Here is a 19,329-nt window from a genome sequence, read left to right on the forward strand (position 1 = left end):
TTCTTAAACATTGAAGAAGTCTGATTATTTTTACCTTGAACTTGAAAAACGATGAATGCACAGAACCACAGCAATCTGATATAAACTTTCAGACCAATCATTGTTCACATTTAAATCCTCACTGTGTGCTGTCAACTTTGGCAAACTACCCTGCTGCGTGACAATTTGTTTGCTGGGTTGTTTGGAGAAATCTGATAGAAGGTTTGGTGGCCAGTTAACGCAATGATGAATTATTCCACCTTGTTTTCTGAAAAGCAAATGAAAAGAGATAAATAAGATGCTGCCAATTGCAACCTTCGAAAACAAGTCAGTATAAGATCTTAAAATGGCAAATATATTTACATAAACATAAAAACCAAGGATAATGGAAATCCATTACTTTGTATTTTAATCCCTTTTATAATTAATTCAGACACAACTGATTACTCAAACGTATGCAGCTCAAATTTAGAAGTCAATTTTATAAAATACTATCGAAATCAGACTCAGCCTTCATACCCCTCCAAAATGACAACAGCTTATTACCTGAATAGTTTTGTACAGTAACAAAATTGGGTGAAAGAATTCTTTGTGCATGACTCTCTAGAGAATAATACTTTAAAATGTTTAGTTAATTGCACAAAAGACAAGGCAGGTAAATTATTCTACCACCTTAAATTGCTTTTCAGGAATAAAGTGAGCCAACACAGTTATATTTAAAGTAACAGCTGGAGAAATCTCTCAGTGAAGTTTCTGCAATAATTAATAAAGCCTAACTAGGTCTCCAAGGAATAAACAGTAATTTGGACACCTAGGTAGTTAATACAGACAATACAGATTCTGTGTTAAGATGAACAAAATACTGATTTTGCCTTTCTTTGGCCTCTTGTTTGAGTGGGCTTGACCCCCTGACCCCTGTCAGCCTGGCGCTATTCTTGAATGAAAAAAACTTGTATTTGTTCAAGGATGTGCTGCAATTACTGTTGGTGGCTGCTTCTACCATAAATAACTCAATCTGTCTGTTGGCAGGATACAAGAACTTTTCATTTTAATTACTGCTTCACAGGCATTTAACATGGAGGGATATTACTGGTGGAGCACAGAGGTGTATGTCAGTTTCAATTTGCCCATGCAGCGGGCCATGCAGCCTTCGACCTGTGGCCTACTTTTCACACATCTGTGACTTTTTAGTAATGAAGAAACAAAGCAGCTTCCTCACCACACAAAATAAAGCCACTGCAATGGAATAAATCATCCATGGGGCACAGAAACTGATGTATGAACAACACTGGGCTGTGCCCATACTGCAATAACTGTACACAATATATCAACCAACAGGATTTTTACACTTGTATAAAACTTGTAAAAACTAAAGTAATATTGTAGTTCTTTAGTTCTCCAATTCCACAGTTTGAAAAATTCTTATTGAGCCTGTTGTACTTTGGTCACAGCATGAGAAGTCATGAAACATTAGAAAAGAAAATAATGCTAAGAAAGGTAAAAGGTGGTAGAAAGAGAGAGACCACTTGCCAGATGGCTGGACTCAACCAGGGAAATCTAGGCAGACCTAAGCAGAACAATGGAGGATGGGAGGTCTTGGAGATGTTTCCTCTACAGGTTCACCATGAGTCAAGATTGACTTAAGAGCAGTTAGCAATAAACTGGATTAAGGCCAAAACTGACTACAATTGTCCCTCTGCATTTGTGGCTTTGACTGTTGCAGATTTGATTATTTGTGAGTTTGCTTAATATATTATTTCTAAGAACCTGTAATGTGCTCCAGTGCAGCTCTCCCAGAAGGTGACCACAGAGTTGTGTTGGAGAACCTAGAAATTCCTAAAAACAACACTTCTCTGGGCATTTTTAGGTCCTCCAGCATGATGCTATGATCAACGTCTGGCAGTTGCACTAGAGAACTTGGAGATTCCGAAAGAGGTGTTCTCTTAGGAAAAAAGAACAATGATTTTTATTGCTTTTTTTCCCAACATTCACAAAGGTCCTTCACCCCTAACTCCAGCAAATGTGGAGGGACCACTGTGTTTCCTGGTAAGAAAATAAAATGTATGTTAACATATTTTATATATATTGCAACATAGTAAATTTTCACTGAAGTTTGAGAAAGATCTAGTACAAAGGTGGGAATAATGAAGTCTTCCAGATATTGTTAGACAATTCCTAGCATTTGTCACCATGAATATTAAGATGAAAATTAAAGAGCCAAACGTCCCCAGAACAACAAAAATATTTAGGACTAGGGAGCCCTGGTGGCGCAGTGGTTAAATGACAGTACTGCAGCCACTCACAGCCACAAGGCTGTGCGTTCAATCCTAACTCCAGGGTCCACTCAGCCTTGATTCCTACCAAAGTCACTAAAATGAGTACCCAGCTTGTTGGGGGCAATTCGCTTACTTTGTAAACCGCTTAGGGAGTGCTTAAGTGCACTAATAAGCAGTGTAGAAATGTACTTGCTACTTGCTAACTGAACTGATTATATATTTAAAAAAATTGCATGTGGAGATTGTCTAGTCTAAGCATAAGATTGTCTAGAGTTAGCATAAGATGCCAAGACAATGTCAATTCCTTAACATCCCCCCCCCCCCCCGTCTCTCTTCTTCTGAACACTGGAAGTTAGGAAAATTAAGTTGCAGTCCTGCTTTCATGATCAATGCTCAGAGCTAGCTAGCGACTTTTCCTAAGGGATCAACTGAATGATGACCTGGTGCTTTTTGGTTTTTTGTTTGTATTCTACCACATGATGTGTAGCTAACTTGCATAAACCATTGGGATTAAGTTGCACTAAAAGTATCCTTCTAGAGTGGCAGACTTTGCTCACTTGTATTCTTCAGCATGCTGCAGACTTACCTGATTTATAACTCACCCTATCAAAAAGGACTAACACATACTCCCAAAATAAATCCTTGCTTATCCCTGGCCATTAAAAGCTTGCCCTATTACAAAGGCCTTACATCATCTTTGAAAGATTCTCACAGTGGCTCTGATATAATTCATGAGTTCCAAACTTGTGAAAAGTCCACAAGAATACACACTTATAATATTCAAGAATGTACTTTTATATATATTGGAGACAAATGACAAGGCATGAAACATTGTTTTTCTTCCTGAAATGCAAAGTGCTGAATTCATCTAGTTCTTTTCAACATTCACAATTCTATGATTGTCATTCAGACTTATTTAGGGAAAATGGTAAAATGTTCTCCCCTCCCTTTAATATACAAATATACTGTATATAAATCCAGCAAAGGGGCTGTACCCAATATATACTAAGCAAAACACACCAAAATCCTTGAATAATTTGTAACAAGTCAGAGACAGTTTTATTTCAAAAATGGATTACATTTATTTACACTATTGTTTACATTATATTTACTTTGGCGTACTTGGTTTTGATTTCATGGTCAACCAACATGCTAATTCACATATAATTTTTTGTGCAAAATTTAAATTTGTCCTCTGATTTTCAAGGTAAGCTACTAGAGATGGTGTTCATCTTTGTGATGAATATAAGAAGGTGCAATCTGTGTGCATATGTGCTTTCAGGTCACCTGCTTACTTATGGCAACTTAATGAATTTCATACAGTTTTTTTAGGTACAAAATACTTAAAAGTGGTTTGCCTTTGCCCTCCTCTGAAATACACCCTACAGCACCAGGGTATTTCCTTCCAAATACTAACCAGGCTTGACCCGGTCAGCTTCCAAGATCAGACAGGATCTGGTGCTTTCACAGTATCTGGGCCTAAGTAAGTGAGGATCAATTACTTTTTAGTTCAGTTTAGTCTGCATCCACAAGAACATGATGGACAAATTGATTCCCAGTATTCAGTACAATGACCAGTATTGTTCCTGGAGTACTACATAAGAAAAGTTTATGGTTGTGTACGTACAGCCTCCAAGGCTTACCAAGTTGCCAGCCCTTTATAGGTTCCTTGTGAGCTGTAAAATTATTAAGAGAACCAATCAGCAAGTTCTTTGTCTGGCTCCAGATGAATATAAAGCAGTGACTTATTACTATAGGGAACTAAGAAGCTCTACTAAAAGGGAGAACATTTGATAGGATCGACCTGATAAACAGGATGCCCTTGGACCTCTATAGAAGCTTGTAAGTCAAGCTTACCTAGGTGGTTACTATATACATTTGAGTATAAGCTGACCCAGTGGACAACGTGAGGGCATGTTTTGGGTCCAAAATTAAGGAATCAGCTACAATCTGTGGATAAGCACAGGCCAAACTTAAGAGACATGTAACAAAGAATGCAAATACTGAATAAGAAACACCCTGTATAAATTGTTTTTTCCCATCTGGAGTAACTGCCACAGATCGTGCCACTAAGGGTGTGTGTGTTCTGGGGGACTGGATTGTCAAAAAGCATTCCAGCAAACTCATGGCTTGAGGCATGCAGGCACTAATGCCTTTGCAGCAGCCTTGGATTCCTCTTTCTTTCTCCCCCAAGCTGGACAAGGCAGCCTAAATGGATATGCCAGCAGTGACCTATGGATAAGTCGCTCATGTTTTTAAAGTTAATTTTTAGATTAAAAATTTTCAACTTATAGTCAAGTACATGGTAAATATTTCAACTATTAGGCAAGATTCCCATGTTCTTGTCAACAGACTGTATTCAATTCTACATTCTTTCTCCCTTATATAACAGGAGCTAAGTCTTATTCACACATTCATATGTTATGTCAATTATCAACGTTTAAACAGCTGTTGTGAAAACTCAGAAACAAATGGAAGAATTTGCCAGTTTTGTGCGTGTTACTATGAAATCACTTTCCCATAAGGAAACACCCCACAGCATCCATAGTCTTCCCATTCAAAATTGGGGGGAGGGGCGCGTTGGATGGAACCAGCCTCATCTTTCTTCTTAATCAGATTACGCAACTATGACAACTATGCCCTGAATTTCTTAGCTCACTTTGTCATCAGATCTTAATGTACAGTACGATCTAATTCCTGGATGGAGAATGTGTGATACGCCAGACAATGTTGGATTGCTGATGTTGGACATAATCCTAGCCGGTATAGTAAATGGTGAGGAATGATGGAAGCTGAAGTCCAACATCATCTAGAAGGCCACAAATTAAGGGCCCACACTAAGGGACTTTTCCCTGATAATCCACTTATCTTTGTAACTGATGCTTGCAAATTATAAAGACACTGGCTATACAAATCGCAATACTTTCATATTACATGTAGTTTGTTCAAAGAAATCAAACAATCAGGCCAGGTGGATGCGACGGTCAGAAGCACCTGTTACCAGCTTCGGTTGATACGCCATCTGCGACCCTACCTAGGCCGGGAGGACCTTGAAACAGTGGTACGTGCTCTGGTAACCTCTCGGTTGGATTTCTGTAATGCGCTCTACATGGGGCAATCCTTGTACCAAATCCGGAAGCTTCAGCTAGTGCAGAATATGGCAGCTAGGTTGGTCACTGGATGTCCCGGGGCCGACCATATAACACCGATTCTGCATGATCTCCATTGGCTGTCTGTTCGCTTCTGGGCACAATACAAGGTGTTGGTTATAACCTATAAAGCCCTAATGGCTTTGGCCCAGGGTACTTGGAGGACCGCCTCTCCCCATATAGTCCGCCCCGCACACTCAGATCGTCTGGGAAGAATCTGTTGAGGATCCCGATAACAAGATATGTATCAACCTCACAAAGGGCCTTTTCCATCTCGGCCCCTGGGATCTGGAACACCCTTCCTGAGGAACTCCACTCCGCCACCTCCCTGGATCTCTTTAAAAAGAGACTTAAGACTTTCCTGTTCTGGCAAGCCTTCCCTGATGTTCCTTGATGATATGTGACTCCCCCCTATATGTACAGCATTATCGAGCACATTTAGCTGGCCTGGATTTGATGTAGGGTTTTAATCTGTATTTTGAAATGTTTTTATTGAAGTTTTATTTATGTATTGCAATTTTTATCCTGTATTTTGTATTTGATATTGCAATTTTTACCTGTACACTGCTATGATCAACACGGAATAGCGGTTTATAAATAAAACTTATTATTATTATTATTATTATTATTATTATTATTATTATTATTATACTCCTAGGCACAAAAAGTGCATACCCCAAGAGAAAGATCAAGGTCTCCCTTAGAGATTCTTATTTGGTTCCTAACTGCAGCCTTTTCTTAAGCAATCCCCCCCCATCCCAAAATGAATTGAACAAAGGTCACAAAAAATAACATAGGTGAACACACATGGCTCATTTCCTATCATACTGACAGGTAATCGTGGGTAAAGAAATTTAGTACTTTAGGGCTACTTTTTCATGTGCTGCTGTTTTGGAAGATAATTTCCAAGGAATCGGAGGAAATTAGTTTCTACTCTCTTTACAATGATTTTTCATTCCTAATTTTATTTACACTTGTTAAATCAAAAACTCATGGAGCCAATGTGGTGTAGTGGTTTGAGTGCTGGACTAAGACCCTGGAAATCAGGATGCAAATACCTGCTAGGCCATGGAGACCTTGAGCAAGTCACACTCTCTCATCAAATCCTGTCATGACAGGTTCACCTTAAGTCAAAAATGACTTGAAGGCACGCAACAACAAATCAAAAACCTACAGGCATTGTAATACTGTGTTTTAGTTATGTATAAGCCAAAGGAACAGGAAAGGCAGAAAGATGCTAACAGAAGCGCCCATCCTTAATCCCAACTTCTGTTATGCACATCAGAAAAGCATCTGGACAAATTAGAGGTCAATCCATCAAAAAGAGACTGGCCACTGTCATCACCAAATCAAATTATTGGTTGTCAAAATGGAAATCTGATAATAAATTACTTTATAACAAAAGTGATCAATAGCACTACATTGCATTACCACCTTTTTCTAAGAAGCAAGCTATATTGCACAGTATGAATCTTTTCAGGAACCAAGATGGTGGGATCTTCCTGAAAGCTATGTCAAATTGGAGCAGTAATTTGAGTTACTATTGTTACCTGCTGCCAAGTTGACTTTGACTTATGGTAATCCTATGAATGAGAGACCTCCAAGTTAGCCTATCATCAACAGCCATGCTCAGGTCTTTCAAACTCAGGGCTGTAGTTTCCATTATTAAATTCACCCATCTAGAAAGTGAACTTACTCTTTTCCTACTGTCTTCTACTTTACCAAGCGTTATTGTCTTTTCTAGTAAGTAATGTCTTCCCATGCTATGTCCAACATAAAACAGTCTCCGTTTAGTCACCTTAGCTTTTATGGAGAGTTCAGGCTTGATTTGTTCTAGGACTTATTTGCTGGTCTTTTTAGCAGTCTATGGTATCTACAGAACTCTTTCCCAGCACCACACTTCAAAGGAACTGATTTTCTTCCCTATTAACTTTCTTCACTGTCCAGCTTTCACGAACATACGTATATCATGGACAACACTAAATTTAGCATTCAATGATATATCTTTATACTTCAGGATCTTGTCTAGTTCCCTCACAGCTGCCTTTCCAAATCCTAGTCTTCTGATTTCTCAACTGCTGTCTCTATTCTGATTAATGCCTGAGCCAATAAATGGGAAATCTTGAACTAGTTCAATGTTTTTAATGTCTACTTTAAAGTTACATAAATTACCTGTGGTCATTATTTTTATTTTCTTAGTATTCAACTGTAAACCTGCCTTTGCACTTTCCTCGTTGACTTTTTTTCAGTAATTGTTCCTATTCTTTGCTATTTTCTGCTAGCAGTACAATGTCATCTGCATATCTTAAACTGATGTTTCTTCCTCCAGTTTCCATGCCTCCTTCCTCCAAAACTAACCCTGCTTTATGTATATTATGTTCAGCAAAGCTGTTAAACAAATGCAGCCTTGCCTGACCCATTTGACAAGTGGAAGCCATTTCTTTTTTAGTTTTCATTTTCTATCCTGACTGTAGCCTCTTATCCTGTGTACAGGTTATGCCATAGGACAATCAAATGTTGTGCCACATCCATTTCTTTAAGAGAAATGAGTAGTTTTTCATGATCTATCCAACCAAAGGCTTTGCTAGACTGTGAAATGACCAGCCGTAAAAGATTCAACAGCTGAATGTGCTCTCTGAGTTTAAAAGAGTATTAAAGACCAATCTCTTCCAACAGGTTTATCCAGGTTATATTTAAATTGTGAATTTTAAATGATGGATTTGAAAAGTGGATTGTTTTAATGTGTGTATATCTTATTTGTCTTTTTAAACTGATGTGTGTTTTAACTCATGTGTTTTTACTGATTTTTTTGTCCCTTGCCTCTATCCATGGGGACAGATGATTAGGAAATAACAACAATTTGCTATAATCTATAACACACAGGCTGATTTTCTTTTGAAAATCTTTGGTGTGCTCAATTACCAAACATATGTTTGGAATATGATCCCTAGTGCCTCTTCCTTTTCTGATCCCTGCTTGGACAGCTGGCATTTCTCATTCTATATATGGTAAAAGTCTATGTTGTGGAAAATTGAGCATCACTTTGCTTGCATGGGAGATTGATGCGATCGTCTACAATCCCTAGCATCCCCTTTCTTAGGGACCGGAATGTATTTTCAATCTGAGTGTTTTCAATCTGTTGGTAATTTTTGTTTTCCATATTCATTGACAGATTTTAGTTATAACTAGAGTCAATTCTGTCTCTGTATCTTGAATCAGCTCTATCAGTATGCTATTTGTCTAAGTGCTCTGAGTGCAACTTTTACTTCACTTTCTAAATTATAGGTTCATCTTCAAATAGTTCTTTCTTGACTGAATCTCTCACCCTTTCATCTCTTTTATATAGTTCTTCAGAGTACAGTTTCCATCGGCTTTTTATCTGTACTTGATCATGTAATGAATGTGCTGCCCTGCTGGTCACAGAGCACCCCACTCTTGGTTTAAATTTCTCTTTGATTGCTCAGATCTTTTGGAAGAGGTCCCCTGTTCTTCCTTTTTTGTTGTCACCTTCTATTTCTCTGCTTTGATGATCGTGGTAATTGTCAGCTGCATTCAAGGTTCTGACCCTATTTTTGTCATCTTTTAATTCTGCTTTTCTTCTGTCCTTAATTGCTTGAGAAGTTCTTTCTGTCATCCATTGAAGTTTAGAATGGGGTTAATTCAACCATCATGGTCATGTATACCATTAGCTTGTGTTCAGCTAGCATCATATTGCACATCGTCCAATATGTCTAATGTGACTTTGGGTTCTAGGAAAAAACAGTAATGGCAATCTCTAGGCTGGTAATGGTGAAGGGAACTTGACTTTATTATGTCAGACTGTCTACTTTCTTTATGACTGTAGATCATGACTTGAACATTCTCTATCTTAGGAGAATATGCCTACCTGCTGTATATAAAGCATAGACAACTAGATAAAGACAAATGTTTTGCTGACTAAAAGTTATCACACAAGTCTAGCAACATAGAAAGGCATTTTTAACTGGCCAGTTAGAAAGCTTGAATGGGAAACAAACCTGAAACATCATTACCAAGACAGGTCAGATGATTAAAGATCAGCTGCACCTTTTGTTCTGAGTAAATCTACCTATACTGCAGAAGCATGAATTGTACAAGGCTCAGAGGTCATCCATAGAGGCCAAAAGGCCTGGGTTCCCCCAACCTTGTGTTCTTTAGCTGAGATGATGCAGGCCGAGGCAGGATTGGGCCCGATCCTGCCAGACCAGACCAGACCAGATGCAGATCTGGAGGATCTCCCCTGATGCTGAGGTAAACAGCTGATACCTCAGGGTAATTTATCCCTGGGTTTGCTGTGGAGTTTCCTGGAAAGCCCCCATCACCACATCTGATATAGAAACTGGGCACCTGGCCCCAGTGTGCAGCCAGGAACCCCATTTTCATGTCAGAGGTGGCAATGCGGGGCGGGGGGGGGGGACATGTCAGAGGAACAGCATGGCAAGGTAAGGAGCACATGCCTGTCCCAGTCCTGGGCTGGTGTGGTGATGGGTGTGCTGGCCTGGGGACCAACTGGGTGAGAACCAAGCCCAGGATAGCATGGACTCAGCCTGTGATATCCTGGCTCATATGCTCAGCCCCTTAGTCAAATAGTTATAATCCAGCCATTTAGCCAGGGGGTCAATCCAAAAATAGGTTCCTTTAATTCCTCATAATCAAGGTAATGATTCTTTTGTTCTACCCTTTCCCCTGTGTCTTCAAAGTTGTAGCCCCTTTGTATTCCAAGCAACTAAACAATAAACTCACTTTAACTGGGGAAGCAGGTGCCCCGTTTCCACATACACAAACTCTACCACCACAAAATTCCAAAATCTGATTCAGTTTACCTTGATTCACCACCCGTTCCTCCTCCTAGTGTGTGTGTGTGTGCACGTGTATGTGTTTTCCCAAAGCCACAGTTCTCCTCTTCTTGCTTGTATCACACTGCTGACCCATATAGCTTCACTGCCTCTGAAGCACTCAGTGTAGCTTACAGTCACCTGACTACTTTTGCAGAGCCCAATTTTACTGTAAACTCAAAAGATTTGTTTGGAGAGACCCAAATAAAAGTCCAAACACATCCTCCTTTTTCTTCTTTTTAAGTCCTTTTCTTACACTCTTCTGGTTCACTTAATGTTTATTTCCCTTAAACTAGTCAGATAGCAAATGGTAATAAAAGGGAAAGGATTTCTTGTGGGCCATGGTGACTACTGAGGAATGGATGTGTAAATGTGAAGTTCAAACCCTCTCTTGGCTATGCAGCCCCATTTATGTTTTATTTAACTATTTATGTAATATGTTCAATCAAAATTGATTCCAGCGCAGTTTATAACAATTTTAAAAACCAACCTGATAAAACATATTGGGAATTTGCATTTTGAATTCCTAGAGGACAGCTATCAGCAATCTTTGTGAAATCTAGAGTCACCCCTTCACATTCACGAGGGTTAGGGGCAGAGGACTCGTGCAAAAGTGAAAAACCCACAAATATGCTAGCCCCGCCCAGACATGAACGATACAGAGTCCTCCCCCACCCCACCAAGAGCACCACCCGTAACTCTTTTTGCAACTTTGTCACATCCTCCCCTCCCCGTTTCCAAACTCCTTTCACTTTTAATCTGATGAGGTTAGCAGTCAGGAAGGATCCACTTTCTCCCCTCTCAGCCAGGAAAAAAACACCACCATTTTCTCCTCACTTTGGCAGACTTAGTATCCCCCACATTTACAAACTCCTTCCAATTTCAATCCAATGTTAGCAGCCTGATCACCACGAAGGATCCATCTCCCCTCCTCCTCCCCTCTCTCCCTCCCAGACCAACTTAGGATATGGACATATGTTGACCATATTTTTTTTCTGTGCCTTCAAGATGATTCCAACTTACAGTGATCTTAAGGCAAAGATTTCACAGGGTTTTCTTGTCAAGTTTTCTTGAGATAAGGTTTATCATTGCCTTCCTCTGAGTCTTACATGCCCAGACTCACCCATTGAGTTTCCATGGCTAAGCAAGTATTTTGAACCCTGCTCAGCTAACCACAGTAGTATAAAGTAACCAACCATGCAGTGGTGCAATGAGAGATATGGGGTGACTGCCATGTTCAGGGCCTCCCAGCTTAGAGTGTCTGTGGCAGAAGGTATGTGTGGATGGGCCTACTGTGTTTTTCTGTTTCCTTCATTTGTTCTATAAAATGTTCCTTCCCACTGCACTTAATGGGAAGAATTAAGTACAAGGGTGGCATACATGTTCAGTTTATCTGGGAGATGTTTGGGGAACATGACAGTTAGGGTGAGCAATTTCAGTAAGTCTGGTGGCCAACTTGTGTGGAACTCATTGTGGGCTGAACCTCTTTACTTTCCAAAGACTCAATATGTGTACGTGTGAGCCTTCAATTCACTTATCAACTTATGGTGACACCATTTATTTCAAAAGGTTTTCTTAGGCAAAGAATATTCAGGGATGTTTTTGCTGGTTCCTTCCGGTAAATCACAAAACCCTCTTTAACCCACACATTTCACACTTGATGTAAAAGGAGGCAGCAAAGTTTGTGGTGGTGGGCTAACGACTGCAAATATAGCTTAGGGAGCTGTATGTGACCTATAACTGCATGTTGCTTACTTCTGTTGTGGATCTTCATGCTCCTAGAATAGTATAAATGGAAAACCATTAACAGAGCTTTTCATCATCAAAGGCTAGGCCAGACGGGGGGTGGTGTGGGGCTTCTGACCATGTAGCTCTTTCTCTTGCCAAGAAAAAGAGCAGTCATAATATCCACCACCACCCCGAGGTTTGCTCTCTATGTTTAGAAATACTCCTGGGGGGGGGGGGAGAGAATAAAAACAAAACAGATTACAGATACTGATTAATTATCATGTGGAAGAGAGTAGTAATAGTTTGAGTGCTGGACTAAGGCTCTGAAGACCAGGGTTCAAATCCCTGCTCAGCCATGGAAATCTAGTGAAACCCTGGGCAAGTTACACACTCTCACCCTCAGAGGAAGGAAAAGGCAAAGCCTGCCTGAACAAGTCTTCATTTTAGGGTCACCAGAAGTTGGAAACAATTTGAAGACACACAACAACAAATGAAGTTTACTATTATGTTCAGAAATGCATGCTCACAGTAACCAATTGTTGATTTTACTATTCACTGTAGTCTGCAGAAAAGTCAAATAGAGTATCTTTAAGAAGTCAAATATAGTATTAACCTGCTATTCAAATAGTATGAGCAATGTTATTTTGTGAGTATATTAATTTTTCAGAATGCTACAAGTCATGCTACTTGAGTAGTAACTTATTCTGTTTCACTGCTAAATGACAGCACTGGATTTTGTGAGAAGAAATACACACTATCATTTGCTAGCAAAAATTGCAAATTGATAACCCAGATATACAAAACTGAATACTTCAGGAATATGTTACTCATTTAAATAAAGCCAAGCTGTATAGTATTCCTCATCTATAATTACAGAGTACATGCAGATGATGGCCTGTCTTTTCAAAGCCTGAGAATGAATACATTATACAAAACATGGCTAAAAGATATACATAAAAGAAATTGATGCATATTGTCTGTGTGTCGTTTCATACATATAACAAAGTCAAACTATAATGAAACTACTGTATGTTCAAAGCTTTCTCTTTATTTTAAAAGAAGGTTGGTGTGGAATTTACAACTTCACATTAAGAAAATGTTTATGTGGAATTTAAAGTTTAGTTGCAGCCAAACAATAAATACAGCCAACATTAAGATTTCAACGTAGAACTTGAAGATTTCAGCAACTCCTTTCCCTCTCCCTGTCTCTCTCTTTCTTCCATTTCCCCCATCTTAACTCTTACTGTCTAAGTCGTAAGGTTCCTTTTTTTGGTCATCTGCCAGTTCCATAAAATAACTTGGAGTAAAGCGCTCCCCTTTTCTTGGGCCCCTCCCCTTAAGCAGCCCTAGGCGCCCTGTCTCATATGCTTCTCAAGGCGTGCTAGACTACACAGCAGACTTTCTGGCTCCACTTCCATTGTTTGCATGGCTGCATTGCTCCTTATCCACAGAATGGATTAGCATAAGAATACTGTCATCCCCTTCAGTAAGCAATCTCCCCCTCCTGCCATTCCCTTCCAGACAAAATACTGAAGGACTTTCAGGATAAAATAGTGAAAGCAACTGTTATGCTAATCAGTGTCCTTTTCTATGTCAAATATTAATTTAGAAAAAAAACGAAGAGCAGGAATTTGGCTTATACAAGAAAATTTTCTGTAAGAATTGTAACTCTGCTTGGTATTTGTAGCGATATCTGAGACAATTATAAAAAGAGCTACTGGGATAGTTAATCAACACAAGCATTTTCAGTTACACTGGGGTAGAGTCTACAGAATGGGAGGAGGAAAGAAATAATCAGATTGTCAACACATCTTTTAAGATGCCTGACATTAGACAATGCAGGATATGATCTCTTTCACTCTACATTTTTTCCTGTCTGTGAAATTACCTAATAAGATGTTAAGACTTCAAAAAAGAGAGACCTGATAACAGATATCCTCTTAGAAGAAATCCTTACAAATATGTCTGCAGAGAAATTCCTGGAACAGGAGCACAGTCTAAATTATGAAATCAGAATAAAATATTTTGTTTAATTAAGACATGTAATAAGTTTAGGACACTGTGCAGCTCATGTTTTAAAAAACCTCCTGTAAACATCAGACAATTCATGAGTATTTTTTTTTAAAAAGGAATTAAACTAAGCAAAAATAAAGACCTAAATCCAATTGATAGTCCCAATCGGAACAGATGCAGTTAATCAGTAGGAGCTTGGAAAATCAAAACTTACACAAGTTCCATCAAGTCACTGGGACTAAGAATTGCATTTAGGCTTTCCAATGCAATGTCTCAGTTGCTTTAGTATGTTGCGCATTATTGAACTAGATTTAAGTAACTTAAGTCAAACTGGAATTGTGTCTCTCCTTCCCAGTTTCCCTTACTGGAGTGTGAATTCCCATCGCCAGACTTAATGCTGGTTACTTCTCATTTTGGTAAGGACTTGAAAACAGGATCCTATCTAGATTTCACCTACTGGTTAAACATGTGTGCTAGTTACCCTTCATTAATCCTTGTTCCCTGTTAATCAAGCCCAATGAGTAAGGGCTTGGAAAGACAAAGGCATAATGCTGCATCCTATTCCAATAGAATATTGCTCCAGTAGTTCCAGTGCTGGGAATGCAGCTTCTGAACATGGCACATGTGAGTACGCTCCAGTTCTTTTTTCACAACCATCACTGAATGTTATCAACCCTTTTATAATGTAGAAATTCAATAATGCATAAAAAGTGAGAACTAGGGGCCATCCGTAATAAATTATTGTGTTCTGAAATGTTCTCTCCAATGTAATTTCAATGAAGACAAAAGTACAAATTTCCTCCATTGGGGAACCCAACTATTTCTCTGTACAGGAAAGTGTAGCTACAGATGTAAGGTGCTACTGCTGAAAAAAGATAAATGTACTGTGTACCTCTCTGTTTCATCGGTTAAATATGTGTGTGCACACATGGATGCATGTGCAACCCAATTCATTGGTGCCAGCAGTGGTGCCACTTTTGTGCGCGCGGATTTTTTTCTTCCTGGGAAATGGATTAAAGTGAGAACAAAAAGGCTGCTAGAAAGGACCCTTCAACCACCAACAAGGAGAACTATGAGAAGGAGGCGAAGAATAAAATTAGATGCAATTTGTTACATGCCATGGAACTGGTTTTAATTAAAGATGTGTACTGGATTCAGCCAAAGTCCAAACAGAAGCAAGGGTCTCTGGACTAGTTCAGGTGCCTTCTAAGATAAAGGAAGCTTCTGTTCATATCTTCCACAGTAAACAGAGCTGAACTTTCACCCAGACTAAGCTTTGTGGGATTTTTAGTTGAGGAACAGCCAGTAGCTGAATACCAAATATAACACATTATAGTTGGAGGGAGGGAGGGGAGAGGTGACTAACAGATGTACCTTTAATATTTGTGAGTTTCCCCTTGCTGTACTTCAAGAGAGAATTTCTTCTGTTTGCTATATAACTGTACAGCTAGCAAAGAGAAGTATTTCATTTAGTGCTGGATTGTTTGAAGGGGAATGACATGGCTTCATGTTCTGTCTTCTCTCTTCCTTTATGTTTGCTTTTTATTTAATTGTTCCTGCAGTGAAAATAACCTTGCTTTTTTCATTGAACCTACAGCTTTACTAATGTTAAGTTCCCTGTGTGTACAGAGAATTTAATCACAAGGCAGTGACTACATTTTCCTTTCAACAGAAAAAAATAAGTGGTACAATTTGAAATTTGTATTTGGTTCTATTCAACAAAGCTTCAACAGTTTTTTCAACACTTCTACTTCTATTTTAAACAATTTGTTCTTGTTGGGTACAGCAACAAACTAGTTAGCTGAAACTGAAAATGGATGCTTCCTATCTCTACTCCTAGCCATACTGGAGAAGTGAAGAGATTATAAGTACAAAGCCTGCCCATGCTCTAACACAGACTGGTCAAACTGGGCCAGTGTGATACTACACCGTTGCAGTGTTCCTAATTATGTATCAAAAAGGAACTGATTTTTAAAAAACACATACTGTATACACTCATGTATAAATCTAGAAATTTTGGTCAAAAAATTGACTCCAAAAACCTAAGTCAAGTTACCTATAGGTCAATGTAAGAGCTGTATTTTGAAAAAAGGAACCATCCCCTGGTAAAGGCAAGAATGTAATCTGTCCTGGAAGCACTGACCCTGCTCTACTCTCTCATCCATCCAGCCTCTAGTGCAGTGGTTCTCAACCTTCCTAATGCTGCGATCCTTTAATACAGTTCAAGTTGTGGTGACCACCAGCCATACAATTATTTTCACTGCTACATGCAAATATGTGTTTTCTGATGGTCTTAGGCGACCCTTGTGAAAGGGTCGTTCAACCCCCCCCCAAAGGGATCCTGACCCACAGGTTGGGAACTACTGCTCTAGTGTGAGCACAAGCACTTATACCTATTGACATTTTGTAAGTGCTTTGGCATTGTTTTCCTTTGCTTCATTTTTTGCCTCCTTGGTTACATGCCCGTAGGTTTTACCCTCAGCTTATCCACGGGCCATATCAAAATCCATAATTTTGGGCCTAAAGCCTGCCCTTGACTTATACATGAGGTCGACTTATAGCTGAATATATACAGTATTAAAAACACAACATAAGGTATCTGAACATTTTATTGAAGAGGTTCCAAGCACACCTCTTTACTCTTCTCATGCTTTAAAAATGGATGCTGTATATTTTGGACTTGTAGGCAATTATGGTCAGTTCAAAACAAGCCCACCCATCATTCTTGACATTGAATAGGACTCAATTCCACTAATAAGTGCTGTATGGAATGCACTGCATGCACAGCCACACACAGAGAAAATCTTACAATAGGCATCATACTTGTTTGGACTTACATGCTCTCCTTTCTCCTATTTTGCATGCCAGAAAGAGAACAATGTTCTGCTTTCATATTTAGTCAAACCAGAGACCCAAATTACATCCAAACCTGGAGAACTGTGCTATATTTAAAGGAGAAGTGAGCAATTTCTGGGAGTCTGGAGCTGCATGGCATGTCTGAACACATCGGGGGGCATATCCCCCAATTTCTCTTTCTTCCCTTTGAAACAAGACATGGAATCTCTTGCTAGAGATTAGTACTTCCAGGAGATTTCCTGAGAAGCATACACCTTGTTCCAAAGCGGGAAAAGTATATTGTACTTTTCTCACCACTTTCCACATGGCGGGTGGAGGGGGGGGTTGGAAAAATGCATGGGGAGCAGCATACAATCCACCAACAGAATGTTGCTCATCCTTAGTTTATAAGATTACAGTGGACCCTTGTTATACGCTGGGGTTTGGTTCCAAGATCCCCTGTGTATAACACAATCTGTGGATGCTCAAGTCTCATTAAATATAATAAAATATCAAAATGGTGTCCCTTATAAAAAAAAATGGAAAATCAAGCTTTGATATTTGAAATTTATACTTTTTTGGAACAGTTTCAACCGGAGATGCTTGAATCCGTGTATAAAAAATCCGTGTCTAAGAAGGGCCGACTGTATAACTTCTTCAAAAAGCCAGAATCAAAACATGATTTATGATCCTGCCCTGTTTACAAACAAACTATCAGATATAATAGAAGTAGAAGTTTCTGATGTCTTCCTCCTCTGCTGTGCATCAGAGGAGGAGGTAAGACAAAATTGGTACGGCTTTTATTTAAATGCTACAAAACAATTTACTGTATATACTCAACTATAAGTCGATCTCATGTGTAAGTCGAGGGCAGGTTTTGGGGCCCAAATTATGGATTTTGATATGACCCTTGGATAAGTCGAGAGTAAAACATAGGGACATATAACAAAGGATTTGTTCCAGTTGGCAAAACTGTTTATGCTCACATTAAAAGCTTGATGGATAAGAGAATAGAATGGGTTCAGTGCTTCCACAACAGATTGTACTCTTGGATTTTACCTGGGGATGGTTCCTTTCTTTTATGCGCGTTAAAATACAGTATATATAGTGGACCCATGGATAAGTTGACTTAGGTTTTTTGGGTCAATTGTTTGAGTAAAATTTCTAGACTTATACATTACTATATACAGTATTACTTTTGTTTAAAGTAACCCATTACATTACATTTGATATCCCCATCTTCCACCCACCATACTATTTGAAAACTGATCTAATGCAGATAGTATGAACTATTATGAAATTATGATTGAAAACTGACAGTGGCAACTAACAGAGAGAAAGAACTCAACCGTAAACACAGAGGTAATAATGGTAGATTATTTAAACCTTTAATGAACTCAAAGCATGTGCATGTGGATAAAGACTACCCTTATCTGTGGTTCTTCAAGTGGTCATCTGTGTCCTCAAACAACTGGGTTTACAGACCTGTGTAGAAACTCCCTTCAGAAAGTTCTAGAGTTGAATAGCTTGGCAGGGTACTCCATCCCCTCCCATCCACCATATATTTCAGAGTCTACCATGCTACTCTCCCTCAGTTTTAAAGTCTACCAGATAAGTTATAGGGTCCTAAAAGAAGGAAGGTAGGCAGGTTTGTGTGAGGACACAGATGACCAAAGAACCCCAATTATAGTTAGGCAGCCTGTCTTTTGTGGTCTCTGTGCCTCACATAATTGTGTGCGAAGCTTACGAGAGGTTGGAGGGTCACTGGAGAACAGATGAAAGTACAGTACAGCCCATTCAAAGCTGGCATCTGCTCTGGCTCTACAGTCCAGTCTGTAGTGGTGAATGAACGTAGAGGGCTGTGACTATGTGGTGTCTCTGTAGAGTTCAGGAAGAGGGATGCTCTGAAGTAAAGCAGATAAAGAGGCTACTGCTCTTGTTGAGTGGGCACTTAAGCTAGTGAGGACCTGCTGTTTAGCCAGTTCATAGGACAGTCCGATTGTCTGAATGGTCCATTTTGAGAACTACTGGGAGGAGACCTGATGCCTTTTCCTCAGACCACTGTAGCAGACAAAGAGGAGGTTTGTCTGCTGGAACATCACTGTGTGCTGGATAGAAGGCCAGGGTGTGTTTTACATCTAGGCAGTAAATCTCTTCAAGGATAAGGTTGATAGCAGATATCTTGGTTGGATGATATCCTGGAGTAGGTGAAACTGTGACATGACATTGTGCAGAAAGGCACTGTTTGATTGGAGGACAGCCGTATGCTAGTGCAAGACTAGGAAAGGCTCATCAGATCACAATACTGTATGCTTGGGGCTTTTCTCACAGATGTGATCACTAAGAGGAAGGCTACACTGAAGGTGAGTAAGCACTCATCCACTGTGATGAGTAACTCCAAGGGATTATGCATCAGTTGGGAGAGGATGAAGGAAAGCAACCCAGGCAGGTGTGGGAGGGGACACTGGTTGATAGAAATGAGATAGGAACCTCTTT

At 39.4% G+C, this 19,329-nt stretch overlaps 1 protein-coding gene across 1 annotated transcript in view; it reads right to left on the reverse strand.

The window, feature by feature from the left end:
• The window catches only part of BMPR1A (bone morphogenetic protein receptor type 1A), a 90,599-nt gene that overhangs the window by 26,195 nt on the left and 45,075 nt on the right, over positions 1–19,329 (reverse strand). The window contains 1 exon segment of the mRNA XM_042459784.1: positions 35–247. Within this exon segment, the coding sequence (XP_042315718.1) occupies positions 35–101 (67 nt within the window). The 5' untranslated portion in view covers positions 102–247.

This window comes from Sceloporus undulatus, chromosome 3 (genome assembly GCF_019175285.1).
Source record: "Sceloporus undulatus isolate JIND9_A2432 ecotype Alabama chromosome 3, SceUnd_v1.1, whole genome shotgun sequence".
In the NCBI taxonomy this organism is placed as follows: domain Eukaryota; kingdom Metazoa; phylum Chordata; class Lepidosauria; order Squamata; family Phrynosomatidae; genus Sceloporus; species Sceloporus undulatus.